This window comes from Gastrolobium bilobum, unplaced genomic scaffold, assembly GCF_033153095.1.
Source record: "Gastrolobium bilobum isolate Gb01-03AN ecotype WA unplaced genomic scaffold, APGP_CSIRO_Gbil_v1 utg19213, whole genome shotgun sequence".
Lineage (NCBI taxonomy): Eukaryota > Viridiplantae > Streptophyta > Magnoliopsida > Fabales > Fabaceae > Gastrolobium > Gastrolobium bilobum.
The window spans coordinates 321990-344863 of NW_026898822.1; the positions used below are offsets into that span (position 1 = coordinate 321990).

General features: G+C 35.7%; 2 protein-coding genes and 1 pseudogene across 2 annotated transcripts; all 3 read left to right on the forward strand.

The window, feature by feature from the left end:
* The first annotated feature begins 244 nt into the window (after positions 1–244).
* On the forward strand, positions 245–3015 carry LOC133284416 (uncharacterized). Its single transcript, XM_061481425.1, has 4 exons — positions 245–462; positions 570–636; positions 830–910; positions 2637–3015. Exons 1-4 carry the CDS (start codon positions 301–303, stop codon positions 2705–2707), a joined length of 381 nt encoding a protein of 126 aa, XP_061337409.1. The 5' UTR covers positions 245–300; the 3' UTR covers positions 2708–3015.
* Positions 3016–11148: 8133 nt separating this feature from the next.
* Positions 11149–12576, forward strand: LOC133284418 (FHA domain-containing protein At4g14490). Its single transcript, XM_061481427.1, has one exon. The coding sequence runs from the start codon at positions 11182–11184 to the stop codon at positions 12442–12444; it is 1263 nt and encodes a 420-aa protein (XP_061337411.1). The 5' UTR covers positions 11149–11181; the 3' UTR covers positions 12445–12576.
* Positions 12577–14348: 1772 nt separating this feature from the next.
* LOC133284391 (cellulose synthase-like protein G2) lies at positions 14349–17899 on the forward strand (annotated as a pseudogene).
* Positions 17900–22874: the final 4975 nt, after the last annotated feature.

Here is a 22874-nt window from a genome sequence, read left to right on the forward strand (position 1 = left end):
AGTTTATTTACAACAAACTTAATCATAGTTGATTTTCGTTAATTCTACTGTTATTATTTATTGAAAATTATTGGATCACATTAATTATTTAATTATTAGTTTCTAATAAATAATAATCGTTAGATTGACGAAAATTAACGGTGATTAAATTAATTGTAAAAGTGATAAAAAGACTATATCCTGCCCAATTACAAATACTAATTTTTTGTTGGCAGTATTCTATTTATAGAGCAGGCGGCGTGTGTCTAGGGTTTGATAGAAGAGAAAGATAGGTTAAGGGTTAGGAGAGGAGAGGAGAGGATGGCAAAGTTCAATGTGGTGCAGAAGCGAAGGAGAGCTCTAATAGCTGAGAAGAAGAGACAGAATCACGGAGAACCTTTCACCGGCAAGCTCAAGCTCAAGAAACAACCCCTTCCCCTATCCGGCAAACGCAAGCGCAAACTCTTCAAAATATGGCGTCGGGTACTCTCTCTCTCTCTCTCTCTCTCTCTCTCTCTCTTCCTTGTCGAACCTGAAAATTTTGCTTACTTTCTTTTGCTCTTGTGTTTTCCCTTTTCAATTAACTGAAGGAGAAAAAGGACGCCTTACAGAATGGCTTGGTAACCATGGAAGACGTGCAAATGACTGTTGCTGAAGGTAACCGCCAATCATTCTCTGATTATTCTGTCTGTGACTTTTCACTCAAGGAATGCATAATTTTATTTATAATGTGACTTTTTTTCTTTTTTCTGCATAATTTTCGAGTGTATGTTTTTCATGGACCAAGCTAAAAGCAGAATACATGTTTGATGGATTTGTTTAAGCTGATATTTTTTGATTTTGCGAGCAGGGGAAACCAAAGATAGCCGTAGATCTTCAGGAAAAATTCACTTGAAGAAGAGCTTGAAACTTAAACAGCTGAAGCGCAAGGGTAATTTTTTCATGCTTATAATTCCTTGTTCTATCTTGGACTATGTTCTTTACGAGTACCAAGTTTTGAATTGGGTTTCATGTACCAAAAAGTATTTTATTTTATATATAATAAAGCCAAGCCTTTCAAGTAATGAAAACAAGGTAAACTTCATTTACATAATAATAACATACCTGCTCCAAATTTCCATATGTCTCATAAAGAACATTCAAAGTTATTAACAATGTTGCACACATCAAGCAAGCAAAAGATGCCTAAACTCTATTGCTAAGACCAACAGTGTCAATGCGATCATCTCCGTACTCATTGGCAATGTCAAGAATGCTAGTCCCGTTGTCAAATGTCAACCATGCCATGCCTCAACAAATGTTTTTCATTTTGCTCTCACCATCAGTATAGTTGTCACTCTTTCTTGACTACCTAATAAAAGAGAAACAATACTTCCCCCTCCCTGACAACAGAGTCCTTGCACTTGGAGTTCAAAATTGGGAACCCCCCATTCCATGCAAAGTCTTCAATTCCTCCTCGACATTCCTTGCTAAGTCAATGGCTCTCATCACCTCTTTGGGGTCATGGGGTCTGACTCTTCATTTCACATTGTGATGCAGATCACCCAAGAAATATCCCAACAATTGCTCCTAGTTCAAATCAATCAGGGATTTTTTTTTATGCAAGAACCCGAACCAATTTACAGCATTGCCCTCCATAGTAGTAAAAGCCAGTTGCACCTTCCCTGTTGGCTCTCTTCCTTTGTTGTCCAACACAAGGGATCCATTCCATAAAAGGCGGGTAACTCTACTTTTTGTGCCCAAGAACAGGCCTACGTTCCATTGGAATCCATCCCACTTCCTTTACTGTGCTCCTTGACCTGCTTGGTCAAATGGGGCTGAGCCTCCTCCCAAGTGAGTTGTTCGTGGGAGCCTCATCCTCTTGTTTGACACCCGGTTTCTGCATCCACCGACCAAGGAGATGCTTAATGCTGTCAGTACCCTCCACTCCACTTTCTTGACAACTGCGAGCTATGATTGCTTGCCACCTTCTTGAGGAATTGTACTGAGCTCTCCAATGCTTTGATGCGAGGCTCCATTGCATCCACGAGATGGTGGGACCAAACTGATAGGCTCTCTGGTTAGGTGTGACAGGAATTGTAAAAGAATAGGAAAGAGAGAGAAAGAATGGTGTCTGTATTCTGAAAATGGGGATTACAAGAGTAAGAATCCTGTTACAAGGGTTGTCCCATTTTCCCAACTGAGAATCTCTCAGTTTCAGTTATTTTCCCCGAAGGATCCCTTCCCATTAAAATTTCCCATTTTTAACTACTTAACCTCCTAACTGCCAATGTAACCACCTCTTACTAACCCATTAAACCCTACTATTTATTCCTCCTAGAATATACCCCTCCAAACCTTATTCTCCTAATTAAGAGTTGGCTCGTTGAGTGTGTAACATAGGATATCTTCATGCAACTATGTAGGATTTTGGCTTGGACTTTGTAATATGTAGTATGCTGAGAAGGTTTAGCAAATGAGGAACTTAGGAGTAGGAAATAGTCGTCATGTCTTTCAGTGTTTCTTAAAAAGTGTATGTTTAGAAATTTTTGACTGATACATGTTTTCCTTATCGGAGTATAGGACATATTAAAAAGATAACCATAAACTTGTTTACAAAGTATTTTGCGTTCTAATGACTAATATGTTCTATGGATATTTGTGGTGGTATCGTACAGGAAAGAACAATAGAAAACCAGATGTGCCCGGTCCCGGTGCTGATATTTTGGCTGATGCTATGGTGGAATAAATATGTCAAGTTTTAGTATTCTACGCACTTGATCCTTGTATTGTCCGGTGGAGACTGGAGCTGACAGAAAATGCATGGAGGAATTTTATGATCTTCTGCTTGGTAGGTAGGGCGATATAGAAGAGGGGAAATATCGGATGGTATAAGATTTTGTAACCCTTGAATTGAGTGATTGATAGACTCCAGCAGATACTTTCATTTTTATTTATTAACCTATATTGGCGAATGAAATTAGATTAGAATATAGAAAATGCTATTTTATATCGTGACAATAAACATAACCCGGCAATTGAAAACCAATTGTAAATGACCCGTGTGATATCCAATCCAGATGAGGGGAATAGCAATGACAAGTATTGGATAGACACAGTATTAAGCAGTTTGCCCACTGCATCAGTAAGAAGTGACATTAAGTTTTATATTTTTAGATTTTGATATTTCGAAAAAATGGATCTTGTCAAATCGAGTTTTCTATTCAGTGCACAAACTGACTTTACATCATTCTAGGAAAAAATTTCCCCTCATATTGCAGGGACTTTGCACGAAAAGTGTGCGGCCAGAGGATTTGTTTTTGTTTTTTGATTTTTTTAAAGAAATTAAGTTAAAATGGTCATCTTCTTAGTAGCCAACGAAAATAAATGATTGTTTTTACGTAGAGACCCTCCCCTACTCCAAAGTTCAAACCCATTTAAAAAAAAAACAAAAAGAATCAACTTTTCTTTTTACCTATTCCTTCTTTTTGTCGTATTATTGATTTGAAATCTTTGATTGAAGAATTATAGCCTTGTTTTTCTGCTTCAATTGGCTCGATATTATTGTTTAAACCAGCGATACACTAAACTGATGAATTAATAATTAGCTAAAATTTAACAGTGTCGGGAACGTTATTAGAGTAAATACTCTTTTTGGTCTCTGGCAATATTCACGAAATTCTTTTTGGTTCCTAGCAATAAAAAAGAGATATCGTGGTCCCTAAATTTTACAAATTAAGCTCACGTTAGTTCTTCTGTTAGTGAGACTCTAACGCCTTGATAACGTCTCTGACATGTATTGTTAAAATGCTGAGTCACCGTTGAAGAATCCACCTAGATAAAAAACGATGTCGTTTGGTACCTTATTTATTTTTTTTCTTTCTTCTTCTCTTCAATACAAGTCCCCTCCACCAACACCAATGTTCATTACAGTTCACCACCACCATGGTAAATGAGGGTTGGTCAACAAGACTTAACGATTCACAACATTCTCAAGTCTGTCAGCAAAAGAAGAGAACTGAAGATGCCTCAACATCATGGCCGAGGAGAGAAGCAAAGCAACAGGATTAGCCTCACCATCATGGTAAAAGCACAAGAGGGTGCTAGAAGATAGAGATGAATAATACAATGGAATATTTTATAAAACAGAGCATTAGAATGTAAATGAAAAAAGATGGTAATGGTACCGTAAATTTGGTAGTTAGCTGCTATGATTTACTTGCGGAGCATTAGACTGATCCTGCTGAGAAACTCTGCGAGTACATCATAATGCACAAGAATGACAAGAGTGAAACGAAATGCTCGGGAAATGTTAATTTCCTGTTGATTTTACAAGTTTCTTTCACTTGTTTGTTTCTAAGTATGGTTAGTAACATAAACTATGGTCTTGAAAATTTTAACTCCTTCTGTATTATATGCAATAGGTTTGTAGAGAATCATCTATTATTTAAGGTTGTCAATGGTTTTTGCTATTCTTAGTTGAGGTTTGAGGAAACTTTAGTGACTGCTACTGCATAATCTCCATTGAGCTGAAGCTCTTAGTTTTGTAGAATTTTTTAGTTAGTAGCTTTTCTAGACTAACCTCACCGGAGGATGTATAAGGTTGAAATGCTTGTTCTTGATCTTGACATGAGGGAGATCCCAATGTTCATTATGTATTCAGCAACCATGAATACTATGTTACGAGTAGTATGCTAACTGTATTTATGCCTCAAAATTCGAATAGACATGCTTAAGAACACTGTTATAGTGTTGTACAATGTTTCCTGCTGTAAAATGAATTCATTAGTTTGCTGTAGAATACAAGGCGTCGAGATCTGTGTTCACTTGGCCTAGCAGTGTAGAGATAAAACACTTCGAGTTTGAGTTTTAGATATAACTGTCAACAGTACAATTAAACTGATACGTAAGGTTTGTTTTACTGCACATGCCTATTTCTTTTGATTTTCTTTAGCATAACCTTATCTTATTAAAGGCTAACATCTTTTAAACTGCATATTATCATATCATATTTGTATATATCTGCAGTCTGTATCATATCTCAAATTATTTTTCTTCTCCTGTGTGTTTGATTTGGGTTTTTTGGAGAGGAGTTTTCATATCTCACACAAGAATTCATCGTAACATGTTTCTCAAGTCAAAATAGCTTGTAAGCTGTAACTTCATCTGTTGCCAGCAAGCTTGTTTTTCATTTAAGTACTATAACTGTATGCTAGTGGTGAGGAATAGCAGGATGTAGGGGGAAGGTAAATTTGTAGAATCCTAAGAAAGGAAAAGCAATCCCCATATATATCTGTCATGTCATCTATTCTTCCATTTCACCTTTATTGTTTTAAAGTGTGATTTGCTGCGATACTCAAGATGTGAAACTCGCGGAGTTTAGAAACAGAGCATTATTATGTACTCATGGAGTTTCTCAGAAAATAAATTTTTCCATGCATGAGGAGGAAGACCCACTGAACCTTCATCAACAGTGAATTCTAAAACTCCTGAATGGGTGGTCCCCTGTTTCTCTTTATTAGCAGCTTTAACGCCTGAAGAGCCTTCCTGATGAACTAAACATAATGAGGTTCAGCTGTCTCAAACTACTCGAAGTGAGGGTGAGATCTTGCAGTCATTCAACTGAACATGATGATGGAGAGGCAGAGGGTGGAGTTTTGCATGGAGGCCGTAACGATGGCGGTGGAGAATGGCAAACCAGGTGAACTGTAATGAACATGGGTGCTGGTGGAGGGGACCTGTATTGGAGAGAAGAAAGAAAGAAAGAAAAAAGTAATGTACCAAACGACGTCGTTTTTTATCTAGGTGGATTCCTCAATGGTGACTCAACAATTTAACAGTACACGTCAGAGACGTTATTCACGACGTTAGAGTCCCACTAACAGAAGGACTAACGTGGGCCTAATTTGTAAAATTAGGGATCACAATGTCCCTTTTTTATTGCTAGGGACCAAAAAAGACTTCGTGGATATTGCCAGGGACCAAAAATGGTATTTACTCACGTTATTACTTTTTGGATTACAACGACCTATAATTCTAGGCGGGATTTTCTGATCCCTTCTACAATAATTAACCAATCTTTCTACTCCACCTCAAAAAATAAAAAACCCTTTATTAGTAAACCATCTTTTTTCTTTTGGAAGTTTTCGGATAAAGTTTAAATTACCTTTAATGTGATTTACTCTAAATTTTTTATTTCCTTTTTTTTATCTCTTATTTTTCGTGCGATCTTTTTTCACCTAAGTCAACATAATTAAATGATCAAATCGAAGGTAATTGATCAGATGATTTTTGATACAATATAGACTGCGAACATCCCTATAGACTGCGAACACCCCTGATTCTAGTCCTTGACAAATTTCATAATAAAATATTTTCAAAGATTAATGTGATTATGTGTGTATATATTGATAAGCCCAAGATAAACGAGTCCTCAGTTGCCCCATCCTCCAGTTCTTTATCCTGGCCTCGGCCTTCAACTAACTGGTGTAAATTGAATGTTGACGGGGCAGTGACATATGGAAAAGCTGCTTGTGGTGGGCTTATTCGTGATTGTCAAGGCAATTGGCTAGGTGGTTTCAAAACTTTCTTGGGGTGCTATTCCCCTCTCCTTGTTGAGCTCTGGGCTATCCATAATGGTCTAGTGTTTGCTTGGAATTCTGGTTTTAAAAATCTAATAGTTGAGAGTGACTCATCCCAAGCTATTAGATTGCTTACCTTAATTGGTAATGATGCTCGAGAACTGCATTTAGTGGTTAGGATTCGAGCCCTTATTGATAGATCTTGGACTGTCAAATTTACTCATGTCTTGAGAAGCAGTAACAACTGTGCGGATTAGATTGCAAAGAGAGCTCTATCTTGTTCTTTGGGTACATCATTTATAGTTTCTCCTGACCAGGATCTTTAGAAGTTGATCTCCTCCGATATTATAGGGTCTTCCAGCCAGATCTGGCTTGCTGCCTCAGATTAGTCTTTTCTGTTCTGTTTTGTCTTTTATTTTTGTTTTGTCTTCTTTGGGGCTTTGCCCCTTATTGTACCAAAAAAAGGCTATTTGACCGTTTGGAGGCATTACCATGTAAATTCTACACGCTTGATATGCTCTTGGTTATTTTTCGATGGGAGGTTTTTAGTTCTGCGAACTGCCCCCGTAGAATTACTTTTATACCTTTTTAATTTTTTTAATAAGTTTTGCAGCTCCCACCTTGTGGAATTCATCAATTTTTTCCCCTCTTCAAGTTTAGTGGGGAACTTGCGAGTTTCTCAGTCATCCAAGGATCTGGATCCTCTCATGTGAAAAAAATATGACATGGTCATCTGAAAAATTATAACCATGCAAAGGTGGATTAATGGTAATAAAGGAAAAAAGAGAGAAATACCAAATAAGTAGTTACAAAATCATAACCATTGATTTATTTTTTATGGTTGTAATCTTTTCATATGACCATATCATATTTTTTGTATGTGAGAGGATCAATTTTCATCATCTAAAGCCATTAACCCTTAAAATAATATTAATGAATTTTTCAAAGAATTTGTGGAACTCGTTAAATAACTTTGAGGTGTTGTTTGGTAGGAGGATTTTTTTGGAAATCCTGGGAAAGTGGGGTGGAATTTTTTTTTCTTCCACATTTGGTAGGAGGAAAAGTAGAAATAATCCTGGAAATTTTTTTTTCCCATCATCTTGATTAACACGAGGGATTCCCTATTGTGAATACCATCCAACCCATGGTAATATTTTTTTCCCATGCGATGGGAAATGATTTACACCTCTGTCAGGTGAAAATGGGGTCGTTTTGCTCTTCATTGCTTAAACATGCAGGGGGAGGATTGACTGGTGTGAGCAATAAGAGGATTCAACACTGGCAAGCCTGCAAGAGGAAGAATAATGAGCTGGAATTTTTAATCCCCTGGTGGGGTTTTCAGTTGGGTATCTCCGTAAATTAGTTCCTGTTCATATTTGTATCTTCAAACTCAGTCTTCAGGTTCATTTTTTTTTCCTGGGGTCTCATATTCCATAAGACATTAAATTGGGATGGGTGATGATATATGTAGTTGCAAATAACAGACAGAGAGCATTTTCATTTTTGTTCTCTAAAGGAGAAAATCATGAGTTGAATTGTACACAAATAGTGGATTCTCATTCTTTTCGACAATATTTCTTTGGATTGAAAGAAAAAAGGGTATGGCGGTGTGGAATAGCTCTCCGGCAACCCTGATATCGGATTGACAGAGATAGGGGAAACGAAGGCAAAGAAAATAGGTAATCCAGAGAGAGAGAGAGAGATGGCTGAGGTCAAATGAAGGCCGAAAGAGATTCAATATTCATAGTGAAGGGTAATTTTATAATTTCAGTTCAATTTTCAGTAATATTTTATCATTAACCAAATATAGTATCAAAAAAATCAACCTAATATTCCCGAGAAAATTTTGCCTTACCAAATAACTTTTTAGTAATATTGATGGGGGGAAAAATTTCTTATCATATTCCCGGGAATTATGATTTTCGGGTAAAAAAAAAATTTCTCCTCTACTAATACTTCATGAGAAAATTTTGAACCGACAAAAATACCATTCAGTCACCGTGAATGAAACACGCCAGATCTCATTCTTTTTTCTCAAAACGTCGTATCATGTCTACATTTTCTGTTTTGTGTAAATAAAGTCAGCTAGTTCCGCCGTTTAAGGCAAAGTGACTATAATAGGCAAAAAAAATTAATTTATTAAAATTTAAATAAAAAATTATGAATTTATTGTTATTTTGAAACTATTTACGTATATATAGCAGTGTGTCACGTCTGGATTGGGCATCACCAGTTACGCCTAAGTTAGGCATCACCCAAGAGGCACTCACGCCTAATTTAGGCGTGACTCGTCCTGTGTTGACATGTGGTTCAAAAAATTAACAATTTAATCGTAAAACTTCTTAAGGCTATAACTTTTAACTCGGGTATCTAAATTAGATAATTCTTTATTTGATTCCACATAACTTTTCAAGATCAACGCAATGACACCTCATTTAACATATTTTATCTCTCACAAACATAATTTGAATTTACAACAATGAGACTTTATCTTATAAGTCATGGTCGGAAATTAACGATGGCACCAAAGTGGATTTGTTCATCTATAAATAATAATACTTAATGTCATAGTAAAATATATATTTTCTACCAAGTGTTTGAAAAAAAAACAGTGTATAATATTGTGAGAAAAGAAAGTGCCACAATATAAAAGTGTGGGAGAGATTGGTAAGAATATAATATTCTTTAAGTTGCATTAAAAAATGTAAAACTTTTGATATATTGCATTAAAATATGTTCTTATGCTGTGAAACATGATTTGATAAGAGGGTTTGAGGTGAATTATACTATTATAAATGTCAAAGAATGCATTATTACAAACATATACAACACCTTAAACCCTCTTATTAAAGCATGTATAAGAGTATAAAGTCCACCAGAAGAATCTATGAGTTCCATGAAAAGCCTGCAATTGGATGCCCCTTTGACATATTTCATCTTTGTGAATAATGTTATTTAAATTTTTCTTCTCAGCATTAAGAAATAATTCTCCGAAAATTTTTCAATGCGTAGATATCGAAAAGTTATGCAGAATAAAAAAAATCACTTGCTTTGGACTTCCGAGCCAAAAAAATTACATGGTCTTCTTTGAATTTCTGAGAGATCACGGTCAACTAATTGGATTTGTTTTGAATTTTTGAGGGATCACAAATCGACTTTTTTTTAAGGGATTAAATGCTTCTGGGTTTAAATGTTCTTATAGTGCCATTGTTGCAAATTTGGACTGTGTTTCTGAGAGATAAAATATGTCAAATGAGGTGTCATTGTGTAAATCTCAAAAAGTTATATGGAATAATTTTTTTTTTTACTTAATTCGGATACCCTAGTCAAAACTTATGGTCTTCCGATGTTTTACGATTGTGACACATGTCAACACCAGACGAGTCACGCCTAAATTAGGTGTGAGTGCCTCATGGGTAGGGGTGTTCTCGGTCTGGATTGGATCAGTTTTGGAAGCAAAAATCATCTAATCCAATCCCTTCGGTTTGATCATATAATCATCCATTCAGTTTGATTTTTTTTCAAATCCGATCCGATCCAATCCAATTTTTTTCGGTTTGGATTGGATCGGTTTTCGATTTTTTGATAATCCTAAAATTTATTTCATGATTATTGTGCAAATAACATCTTTTGTATATATTGATTTTGTAATTTTTTTTTTGAAATACAAAAGCATCAGTAAACTATAATATAGTTTTTTTTTTTTTGGCAATGAGATATCAAGTTCTACAAAGATAAAATTTTGTTGATGAGATGTGACTAGATTTTTTTTGGGTTTAGTTGATGGGTCTTGGGTTTAGAAATTTTTAGGCTATGATTAGGGAAAGACCCAAGTAGGTAGATGAGAATTAATATATTGGATCGGTTTAGATTGGATCGATTTTCATCAACCCATCCAATCCAATTAAAATTTGCTATTTTTTTTTCGATTTTTGGTTTTTCAATTTTCGGTTTATTCGGTTATCGATTTTTCGGTTCTGTCACTGCGGTTTGGATCGGTTGATGAACATCCCTACTCATGGGTGACGCCTAACTTAGGCGTGACTGGTGACGCCTAATCCGGACGTGAATGATGACGCCCAATGCAGACGTGACACATTGCAATACACGCAAAAATAATTTCAAAGCATGTTATCAAAAAAAAAAAAAAAAAATTTCAAAGCAAATATAAATTTATAATTTTTTATTTAAATTACAATAAATTAATTTTCCCGGCCGGCCGATTGTACTGAGAATTTTTGTTTTTAAAAAATAATGCTGATTTTTGCACCTGGAATATTAAAGGTCGCACGCTAGCCAGATATAAGATTATATTTTGAAAAAAATTAACAACAATTTCCAAATAGAAATAAAAAAAATTAACCACAATTAAATCGTAGTAAATTTTATAATTAAATTACGAAAAGAGAATGCAATTGTGGTGATAATTGTGCATTCAAATTTATAAGAAGTTTGAAACGGAATTATTTTCTCAATTTTTTTTTTTTATTTAAAAAATGACATTACAAATGGTCTCTTTGCCGCCGATTAATCAAAAAAGAAGAAGAAGCAAATATATATAATGGTAATTCAAAATTTGGAAGCTCCCTCCTCCATTCGACAATCACACTCTTAGCCTCACTCTCTTCTTCTCAAACTAACAATGGAACCTCCCTTTCTCAAACTTGTAATGCTCAAAGGTCCACGACAAGGCGAATCCCTTGAATTCCCACCCGGATCCGACATCCGAATCGGTCGGGTCGTCCGTGGCAACACCCTTCCCATTAAGGATACTGGCATATCCTCCAAACACCTCTCCATCCAAACTGAATCGGGTAAATGGGTGCTCCGAGACCTCGACTCCTCAAACGGCACCGTATTTGACGGCTCCAACATCCCTCCTCACACCCCCTTCTACCTCCACGACGGCGCCACCATCAAGATCGGAGAGCTCACATCCATCCACGTCATCCTCCTCGACCATCAAGAGCTTTACCCGAGCATGCGCGGTCGAACCGGGCCCCAGGTCGACGCGGTTGAACCGGGTCCGATGGGTGAGAGCTCTGATGCACCGGTTCCGAAACCAGCGCGTGGAAGAGGGAAGGGTTTGAAGCGCAAAGTTCAGATTCAGAGCATCGACGAAAACGTTAGCGTAAATGTTGGCAACGAATCTGGGTATGTGGATCGACCCGCGAATACGAGGGCAACCCGAAATTCGAAGAACAAGGTTGCAGCGTCTGATTCGAAGGTGGAAGTACCCAAGAATACCCGGGTCACCCGGAATTCGAAGAATAAGCAAAGTGTAGTTCAAATTTCTGATTCGGATACTCCGGTGGAAGAACCCAAGAATACCCGGGTCACCCGGAATTCGAAGAATAAGCAAAGTGTAGTTCAAATTTCTGATTCGGATGCTCCGGTGGAAGAACTCAAGAACAAACTGCGAACCCGGCATTCGGAGAAGAAGCAGAGTGCGCTTGAAGTCTATGATTCAGATGCTCCGTTGGAAGAACCGAAGAATAAACGGGTGACCCGAAATTCGAAGAAGCAGAGTAGTCCTAACAATTCAAGCTTGGAGTGTAGAGTGGAGAATGCTGAGGCAAAGAAAACGAGGGTTGGTACCAATAGGAGGAAATTACAGGAAGAGAGTGCTGAATTGGAGGAGGCTAAGGTTGATGATGGTGGTGTTAAAGATGGAGATGAAGATGGCAATGGGAAAGAAAAGGAGAATTTGAATGGAGATACGAATTGCCCTGATTTGGAGAAGTTGAGTCTTGGTGAGTGGTTTGATTTCTTAGAAGTTCACTTGCCAAAACAGATAGTCGATGCAACTGAAGAGATTATTGATTCCATGAGACAAAATGCTGAGAAACTCCGCGAGTACATCATAATGCACAAGAACGACAAGACTGAAACGAAATGCTCGTGAAATGTTAATTTCCTGTTGATTTTACAAGTTTCTTTCACTTGTTTGTTTCTAAGTATGGTTAGTAACATAAACCATGGTCTTGAAAATTTTAACTCCTGCTGTAAACGCTGTATTATATGCAATAGGTTTGTAGCGAATCATCTATTATTTAAGGTTGTTAATGGTTTTTGCTATTCTTAGTTGAGGTTTGAGGAAACTTGAGTGACTGCTACTGCATAATCTCCATTGAGCTGAAGCTCTTAGTTTTGTAGAATTTTTTAGTTAGTAGCTTTTCTAGACTAACCTCACCAGAGGATGTATAAGGTTGAAATGCTTGTTCTTGATCTTGACATGAGGGAGATCCCAATATTCATTATGTATTCAGCAACCATGAATACTATGTTACGAGTAGTATGCTAACTGCATTTATGCCTCAGAATTCGAATAGACATGCTTAAGAACACTGTTATTATATTTATATAGACAATTACGTGGACTTTGATTTTTGTTCCCGTGTTCTAGTATCTGTGTCCTTGCTTAATGGGGATGCAAGTGATGGATTGATTGAGACACCCGGTAACTTTTAAATTTCAATTTCCATAAACATTTGATGAGTTATAGTGTTGTACAATGTTTCCTGCTGTAAAATGAATTCATTAGTTTGCTGTAGAATACAGGGCGTCGAGATCTGTGTTCACTTGGCCTAGCAGTGTAGAGATAAAACACTTAGAGTTTGAGTTTTAGATATAACTGTCAACAGTACAATTAAACTGATACGTAAGGTTTGCTTTACTGCACATCTGATACGTAAGGTTTGCTTTACTGCACATGCCTATTTCTTTTGATTTTCTTTAGCATAACCTTATCTTATTAAAGGCTAACATCTTTTAAACTGCATATTATCATATCATATTTGTATATATCTGCAGTCTGTATCATATCTCTCAAATTATTTTTCTTCTCCTGTGTGTTTGATTTGGGTTTGTTGGAGAGGAGTTTTCAGATCTCACACAAGAATTCATCGTACATGTTTCTCAAGTCAAAATAGCTTGTAAGCTGTAACTCCATCTGTTGCCAGCAAGCTTGTTTTTCATTTAAGTACTGTAACTGTATGCTAGTGGTGAGGAATATTAGGATGTAGGGGGGAAGGTAAATTTGTAGAATCTTAAGAAAGGAAATGCAATCCCCATCTATATCTGTCATGTCATCTATTCTTCCATTTCACCCTTAATTGTTTTAAAGTGTAATTAAGAAGTTCAGGCTCCTTAATTAGTTACTTTATAATAGTTTCTACTTTCTTAAGCTGAGGTACTTATTATTGAGCACTAATGGCAGTAATGTTGATGATAAACTTATACTTAAGATTGAATAATTGTGAGCACACAAGGAATATATATATATATATATATATATATATATATATATATATATATATATATATATCATATACAAGATGTGAGACTATTCTATTTATACACTAACTTTAACATATTATTCTAACACGTATAGCTGAAATATCGGATAATTACTTACCTTTTCTTTTATTGTTATACTAGACTAGATTGTTGTTTTATTTAGTTTAAAGGCCATGTCCATCAACTTAGTGTTTGTTTGGTTTGCATTGAACCGCACCCAGGGCTACATTTTCACGTAGAGCACTTTTAGCAAAGTCAATGTGTTTTGGCTGCACATCATAGTGGCTTTTTTGATAAGGACAAAACAACACGCACCATTTTTTCTTCATGCCAATTTTGTCAATTCTCAGGCGTGTCAAAGTTGAAATACAAGAATTTTAAACTAACACACACCATCAGTAAAATACATTGTTACAGAGGAGAGTTGTTGGGAATTAAGGTGCGAGGACCTACACATTGAATTGGAATGCAATAAGTGAAACACATGAATTGCTGCATGGTGGGGGAGAAATGGAGGCCATTAAGGGAAACCTTCCTCTCAATATCTACCATGTCCAAAAGCTGTCGGTTATTATCAATAGGTTACATATACTCCTCCATTCAACGGCTTTAGGCTTCTCGTTCTATTACAGGGTGTGCTTTCTTTTCCAAGACCCAGAAACCAGAGGAAGCCACTTGCTACCATCCATGGCTTCTTGTTTTTGCTTCAGAAATCATTCTCTCCTTCATTTGGATCCTTGGCCAAGCTTTTCGTTGGCGTCCTGTTTCACATTCTGTGTTCCCAGAAAGATTGCCAGAGGATGACAAACTTCCATCTGTTGATGTGTTCATATGCACTGCTGATCCAATTAAGGAGCCCACTTTAGAGGTGATGAATACTGTTTTATCAGCCATGGCACTGGATTACCCTCCAGAGAAGCTTCATGTGTATCTTTCAGATGAAGGGGGTTCCCCCATCACTCTTCATGGTGTGAGGGAGGCTTGGAAATTTGCAAGGTTGTGGCTTCCCTTCTGCACAAGGTACAGAATAAAGAACAGGTGCCCCAAGGCTTACTTTTCTGCTTTTGAGACTGATGATAGTGATTTTGCCAGGAGTAGTGTGTACATGGCAGATAAGCAAGAAATTAAGGTTGACTATTATGATGAAACTTGGTTTCATTGATTTTTTTTGGGTTACAGAACTTATAGTAACATTGCTTTATTATGAAAATCAACAATTTGCAGGAAAAGTATGAGGCTTTTAAGGAATAGATAAATACTTACAGAGACGAGAGAGGCTTTGGTCCAGGCATAACTGTTCGAGATCACCCATCTATCATTGAGGTATAATAGCATTTCATTATTCACTAGTACATACATTTTTCATTTTGGCTTGAATACTGAATTGAACTGCTTGACCATACCAAATCCAAGGTTATAAACCATCTTCATCCCTTTAACTTATCCAATTTGAGGCTTGATATCCCACACACACGTGCTTTCTAACAAGTTTGATGAAGAATAATCATACATGACAGCGATAATCTTCTTTGAGCTGCTAGTGTTGTCAATAAATTACAATCACATGACAACAAAATCAGCCAATGCTTGTAGATTTTCAATTCAGATGCTAATTCGCTGTCATGAGAAACAGTTTATTTTAGACAAGTTGTCTAATTAATCTGATCTTGGCAGGTTATGCAAGAAAATATCATTGATGATGTAGATGGCGTCAAAATGCCTCTCCTTGTTTATGTTTCTCGTGAGAAAAAGCCCTCTCATCCCCATCATTTCAAGGCTGGAGCCCTCAATGTCCTCGTATGACTATACTTTTCTTTTATCTGCCAAAGTACATATACAAAACTTGCTTTACAAACACAAAAAAGGTAATTACATAATAATCTTGCAGCTTCGCACCTCTGCTGTGATGAGCAATTCTCCCTACATTCTAGTTCTAGATTGTGACATGTTCTGTAATGATCCAACTTCAGCTCGATATGCTATGTGTTTTCACCTTGATCCAAAGATATCATCCTCCTTAGCTTTTGTTCAATTTCCTCAGAAATTTCACAACATTAGCAAGAATGACATCTCTGATAGCCAGCAAAGATCAATATTTACTGTAAGGAAATCAAACTGATCTTTAGCATACCTTCTTTTGTTGTCCCCCAATGTAATGATGGTGCAATTTTTGCTGTGTTTAACTATTTTTGGACAACTTCAGCTACAATGGCAAGGTATGGACGGGCTTAAGGGGCCAGTGATGTCTGGTACAGGCTTTTATATAAAAAGGGTATCACTGTGTGGAAATTGCAAGAGCAAAGGTATTGAACACATTTATTTATCTAGTTGCTTCTACACACAAGATTTTTACAACATATATATGAGCATTGCCCTTATGTTTCGAGGTTACCGTACTCTTTACTGTTCTGAGTTTTGAATGTTAGGGACTGATCTGCTGCAACTTAAAGAATATTTTGGTTCATCTAATGAATTCATCAAATCACTTAATCAAAACTACACCGGTGATTTAGCGTTTGGTAGGAATTCATTGCTTGAAGAACCTCATTTGTTGGCTTCTTGTAAGTATGAAATTGGCACTAAATGGGGACAAGAGGTAAGTTGTAACATCCCAAAAGCTGGCAAGGGCAGGGAGTGATCGCCGGTGCAAAAGGGCACGGACAATGAGCGGCTCATGCCAAATTTTGCAGCTTGGGGGTTCATGAATGAATCGAATCAACACCCGAAAGAGAGGGATTTCAGAGACTGTGCTGGTATGGGACGGTACAGTTAGGAATGACTTATAAGAATTAATTGGTACTACCTATACTAACAAGATGCATTTACTTTTCGGTAGCCCGGATCGGAAGAACTCCACAGTTAAGCGTGCTTGACTTGGAGCAATTCTGGGATGGGTGACCTTTTGGGAAGTTTTCCCGGGAAGTGTGCGAGTGAGGACAAAGCACACTGAAAAGTCTCGTGTTAGTGTGTGGGGACAATCATTGATTCTTGCAAGTGGCCGGGCGTTACATAAGTAGACCTTATATTCCATTAATTCAGTTATTCCATTAATTCAGTTGATGAGACTGGTTCAGAGAATTGTAAGAAAATAAAGAGACAAACACCTTTTTGGGCCCAGATAACTGGATTTTCAGTATTAATATGAAAAAGAAATACAATACTACAGTCTCATCTATTAGAGTAAAGAAATGCACAACGATAATTGACTACCACTATGATCAGAATGACCAACTACCCTGCACTCACAGATACAGGTCATTACAATTGAAGAGGTACTGATTCTCTCCCAATCCCAAGTCCTAGTCCTTTTCTGACCCATGCTTACACCCTTCTCTATCCTTTATTCCCTCTATTTGACTAGACATGTCAGCACATCCTCCTTCTCTCTTCTAACAGCATATTCTTCTAGAACATTTCCCAATAATCCCCTGTACCTCCTCCTAGCATACACCTTCGTAGGAGTTCTATCAATTTCCTATATGATAGTGTAGTAGAAGACATCCTCACATGATTTATCTTGCATTGCAATGGATGGACTTCAGTTTTCTGTGAACCATCAAGGCCACAGTTCCTAGGTACTAGATCGTATTGTGGTTTGTTCGAAAATGGTATAAATAGGTTTTGCCCCCTTATATATGGGATTTCAAGGATGCCACTTCTTCAGAGTCTATGCTATGCAGAACTGACATATTTCCCTCTATATTGCTTGCCTCTTTGGTGTTTTGCTACCATCCCTCAGCTCTGTCTACTAAATGGAATACCCTTGTACCCTAAGGTAACAACAGTAATGAGCTCATTTGCCCACCATTTTTCCCTTCAATCTCTGATTCTTACATAGATTTGCTTCATATACTAAAACACTTTTTCTTTTTAAATATTTTTGACAGGTTTCAGATCCATTTTTCGTTATCTTTTTATTCATCTTTCTATCAGCTCTTTTAAAACATTCACAAGAAGTCTTCTTAACTGGGGGAACACTCTATAAGTGGATAAATGAGCAGATAATCTGGATGATGAAATCAATTACTTGCCATCTAAATGCAATTCACCTTCGTAAATAGTAGAATATATAGAAGAGGGGAAATATCGGATGGTATACGATTTTGTAACCCTTGAGTGAATTGAGTGATTGATAGATTCCAGCAGATATTTTCATATTTTTATTGGAGAAAGATACTGTAACAACCAAGTTGTGTTATTATCAATGTTACTATCAATCAATCTCACCGTTAGATCGATTATGTTGATCCAAGGTTATATTTATTTCCATCTTTGTATGGTCATGATTTCTCAAATTTAATACTTTATATTTATTTCCACCTTTGTATGGTTATGATTTCCCATATTTAATGCTTTCACTTTAAATATGGGGGATCATAACCATACAAAGATAAAAATAAATATAACTGTTGGATCAACATAATCGATGTAATAGTAAGATTGATTGGTAGTAACACAACTTGGTTATTATAATATCCTTCTCCATTTTTATTTATTAACCTATATTGGCGAATGAAATCAGATTAGAATATAGAAAATGCTTTTATCGTGACAACAAACATACCCGATTGAAAACCAATTGTAAATGACCCATGTGATATCCAATCCAGATGAGGGGAAATAGCAATGAAAAGTATTGGATAGACACTGTATTTAGCAGTTTGTCCACTGCATCAGTAAGAAGTGACATTATATTTTTAGATTTTGTTATTTCGAAAAAATGGTTCTTGTCATCATGATCCAGATAAGGGAAATAGCAATGAAAAGTATTGGATAGACACTGTATTTAGCAGTTTGTCCACTGCATCAGTAAGAAGTGACGTTGTATTTTTAGATTTTGATATTTCGAAAAAATGGTTCTTGTCATCATGGCTAAGAAATTTTTTCCCTTCATGTTGCAGGGACTTTGCACGAAAAGTGTGCGGCCAGACCACCGGAGGATTTGTTTTTGTTTTTTGTTTTTTTAAAGAAATTAAGCTAAAATGGGTTGTCGGGTTGTCTTCCAAATAGCCATCCAAAATAAATGATTGTTTTTACGTAGGGACCCTCCCCACTGCATAGTCCAAACCAAAGTTAATAAAATTGGATCGGCCAATCTAGTCGACCAGAGAACTGATAAACTCATCAGTTTTCGTGAAAATTAATGACCCGGTCAATTAACCTGTGATCTCGCCATGTTCCAAAATAAAATAAAATCATAATTGACATATTTGAGTATTTTTTGCTTATTAATTTACATAAGTTATATACCTATAATATTAATATTATCTCAATTATGTATTATGTAGGAAATTTTGATTTGATTTATAATTAGAGATGTCGTTTAGTGAACCTGAAGTCCTGTATCATGATCATTATATTTTTGTTTAATCTTTTATTGGATAATAATGTGTGATTTATTATTTTTTATATTAAAATATTTATAATTATTTTTAGATATTTGAGTATGTTTATAATTTTATATAAATTATAAAATTGCATATAATTACCGGGTCATGCGGTTCAATCAGTGACTCACTGGTTGAACTAGTGACCCAGTACCTCAATCAAGTCAATGACCGGATCGATTTTAATAACATTGATTGATCGAAATCCATTTAAAAAAAAATAAGAATAAGCTTTTCATTTTACCTATTACTTCTTTTTGTCGTATAATTGATTTAAAATCTTTGATCGAAGAATTATAGCTGCAAATCTACAGATGTTATTCTGCTTCAATTGGCTCGATAGTATTGTTTAAACCGGCGATATACTAAACTGATGAATTAATAATGAGCTAAAATCTAACAGTGTCGGGAAGGTTTTTACTTCTTGGATAACAACGACCAATAATTCTTTTTTTTTTTTTTTTTGTAATACATAGAGAAAATAAACTAGACTAAAACTAAGCGAGGGAAAGCTACCTCCTACAATCTTGAAGAAATCTATCTCTGCAACTTACAGGAGGAGTGTTAAAAAACTAAATATCCCAGTTTGCAGTATATGCATGTGTAGCTAACCAATCAGCTACCCCATTCGCTTCTCTATATGTATGAGAAACATAAACCTGTCAGCTTCTTCCCAACAATTCCTTGATACGTAAAACCAGTCCATGTAAAGGATGCATCTCAGTATTCTGTTTGGAAAATAAGTTAATTGCAACTGTCGAATCTTCTTCAAGCCACACCTTTCTGTAATCACATTCCCAAGCTTTGAAGACCTAAATAAGAACCCCAAATCTCAGCAGCAACCGAAGAACTACACCCCAAATTCTTTGAGAAACCAACTAACCAACCTCCTCTACAATCTCTTGATACCCCTCCATAGCCAGATTGTAAACCTCCTTGAGCACAAGAACCATCTGTATTAATCTTTATCCACCCTTCCAAAGGAAACTTCCAACTAATAAAAGTTTGAGTCCTTGATGATTGCAACTGAAGACCGCCTTCTTTCAGAAGCAACTGAGCCTGGAAGTAATTATCTCTCAAAAGAAAAGCTGAACGAATAATGCTTGAAGGATAAGTCTCCAATTGCTCAAAAATCCATTCATTTCTTGCTTTCCAAATTAACCAACACACAATACCAAAAAGAATTGACCAATTCCCAGACACATTCTCCATGTAATCTCTTGAGAGATTAATATGAACCACTCACATAGATCTTGCGCAAAGAATGATTGCCACTTGTGTTGAGGAATCAGATGGCACCATATCTCCCGAACCTTCCAACAATCTCTAACCGCATGAATACAATCTTCGTGACCATAGCTACACCGAGAACACAGACTATTATCTGATATGTGACGACGCAAGCGTTGATCATTAGTCAAAATGTTATTTCCCAAAAACAGCCAAAGAAAAGTTTTAACTCTAGGAGGCCCTATCCAACGACCAATAATTCTTATACGGGACTTTTCGATCCCTTCTACAATAATTAACCAATCTTTCTACTCCACCTCAAAAAATAAAAAACCCTTTATTAGTAAACTTTCTCTTTTTTCTTTTAAAAGATTTTTGGATAAAGTTTAAATTACCTTAAATGTGATTCACTCTAAATTATTTATGGGTTCGATTTTTTTACAGTCAATGTAGATAACTTATATACATTGAGTCTAAAACGACGTCGTTTGAGACGGAAATCAAGGTATTTTTGAAATTATAATTTATTTTAGGGTTATAATAGTCTTTTTTATTATAATTTTTTAATTTTTCAACTCAAAACGACGTCGTTTTGAGAGTGAATGTAGACAACTTATCTACATCCACTTTAGAAATATTAAAGTCATTATTTTTTTTTGTTCTCTCTTATTTATCATGTATTTTTTTCATCAAGTCAACATAAACGTAATTTAAAATTACATAAACACACCTTTGGAAGGGATTTAAAGCCTTAATCCTGGACCCGCCCTAGAATCGGATTAGTTGCGAAGCAATTAGGGATGTTCAAAATGTCCAAAAGAACCAAACCGATCCATAACCAAACTGCTCCACATTTTAAAAACTAGTTATTTTTAAAAACTGATTTCATATGAAACTATATTTTATTTTATAAACTGGTTATTTACCAAACCATAAAAATAATTGATTAACTATGGTTATCCATATTTCTTCACCCAAAACTCGCTTTCAACAAAATCTGCCAATTGCGCATCATTGTTCTTTGAGCCAACCTGTGAAACAACATGCAACACGATCAAAGAAATAAAAGTTTCTATTTAAACAAAATCGAAGTAAATATAAAACTAAGGCCAAACAAACTTATCTTACATTTTGCAAGTTAAGGAGCTTCTCATTCGTTAGCTTCTCCAATGATAGAGCAAGTTCCATTGCTGTAACAAGCAACAAACAAAAATACGTTTAGTGCCAAATATACAAAATTCACTGGGGAAGTTCATCGGGAAAAGCTAAACCTTTTAACATTCGGAGAAGACAGTTTGGAACTTCTATGAAGGTCTTCTTTATAAGATCCCTTGATATTTGAAGAACGCAAACCTTTTTTATCATCAAACTTCTTATGGCCGCTAGCAATTGTAGATGACGTGGTGGCTGCCCATGATGATTCTTCAATGCTATTAAATGATTCTTCACTGCTATTAAAACCACAAAACCGGTTTTAAATTTGATAACCGGTCCGTGATTCATAACCGGTTTTGATTTAAAATTAATTTTGAATTAAAATCGATTTTAAACAGGTTTTAAATTAAAACCGGTCATGAACCACAAATCAGTTTGGACAAATTAAAAATCGGTTTTTTTTAAAAAAAAAGTGATTCGGTTTAAAATTCAAACCGTTTAAAACTGGTTCGATTCAGTTTTTAACAATAACCGAACCGAACCGCTCCATGCACACCCCTAGAAGCAATGAACCGATTGAAATATTTCTAAAATAAAAATTAAAAATTACATAAACAATATCAAATGATGATAACTCAGTTGACGCCAAAAAATTGAACAGGTGGAGGTGAGAGCATGTGTTCGATCTTTCCCAACACCGTCTTTGAGAGGGGTTTAAAACCTTAATTCCGAGACCCATCCCGAATCAGACTAATTGCGAAACGATGAACCGATTGAAATATCTTAAAAAAATAAAATAAAATTACATAAACAGTTCATTGTGTGAAGCTGAAATTTGAAACCGTTAAAATTAGAAAAAAGGAAGGAAAAATTATTTCTGCTTTTACTGCAATATTTTTTTTACTATAGTGGATCCCAGAAACTTTTTTTTCATAACGGGACCCATTTATTTTTATGTTAGTATGATAGAATTTTTTTTCTGCAGCAAAAATAAAAATATTAAACCCAAAAAGAAATGAAATTATGTGTTGACTAAATAGTATTTTTGAAGGAGAGATATATTTATAATTTTTTTCCTTTTACAATCATTTTATGGTTACTGGATCAAAATCAAATCAACGACTCTCATTTAATATTATTTTGTAACGATTGATTTGATTTTGATTCAACAATCATAAAGTGGTTGTAAAAGATTGAAAGAGAAAAAATATTGTAAATATAACCTCCCTCATATTTTTGATGTATTTTTATTTTTAGCACGGAT

What these genes read in the sequence shown, in the direction of transcription:
- LOC133284416 (XM_061481425.1), top strand. Translation starts at nt 301, where the DNA reads ATGGCAAAGTTCAATGTGGTGCAGAAGCGAAGGAGAGCTCTAATAGCT. An exon ending in GCAAATGACTGTTGCTGAAG is followed by an intron (nt 637 to 829) that starts GTAACCGCCAAT and finishes TTTTGCGAGCAG; the next exon opens with GGGAAACCAAAGATAGCCGT. An exon ending in TAAACAGCTGAAGCGCAAGG is followed by an intron (nt 911 to 2,636) that starts GTAATTTTTTCA and finishes GGTATCGTACAG; the next exon opens with GAAAGAACAATAGAAAACCA.
- LOC133284418 (XM_061481427.1), top strand. Translation starts at nt 11,182, where the DNA reads ATGGAACCTCCCTTTCTCAAACTTGTAATGCTCAAAGGTCCACGACAA.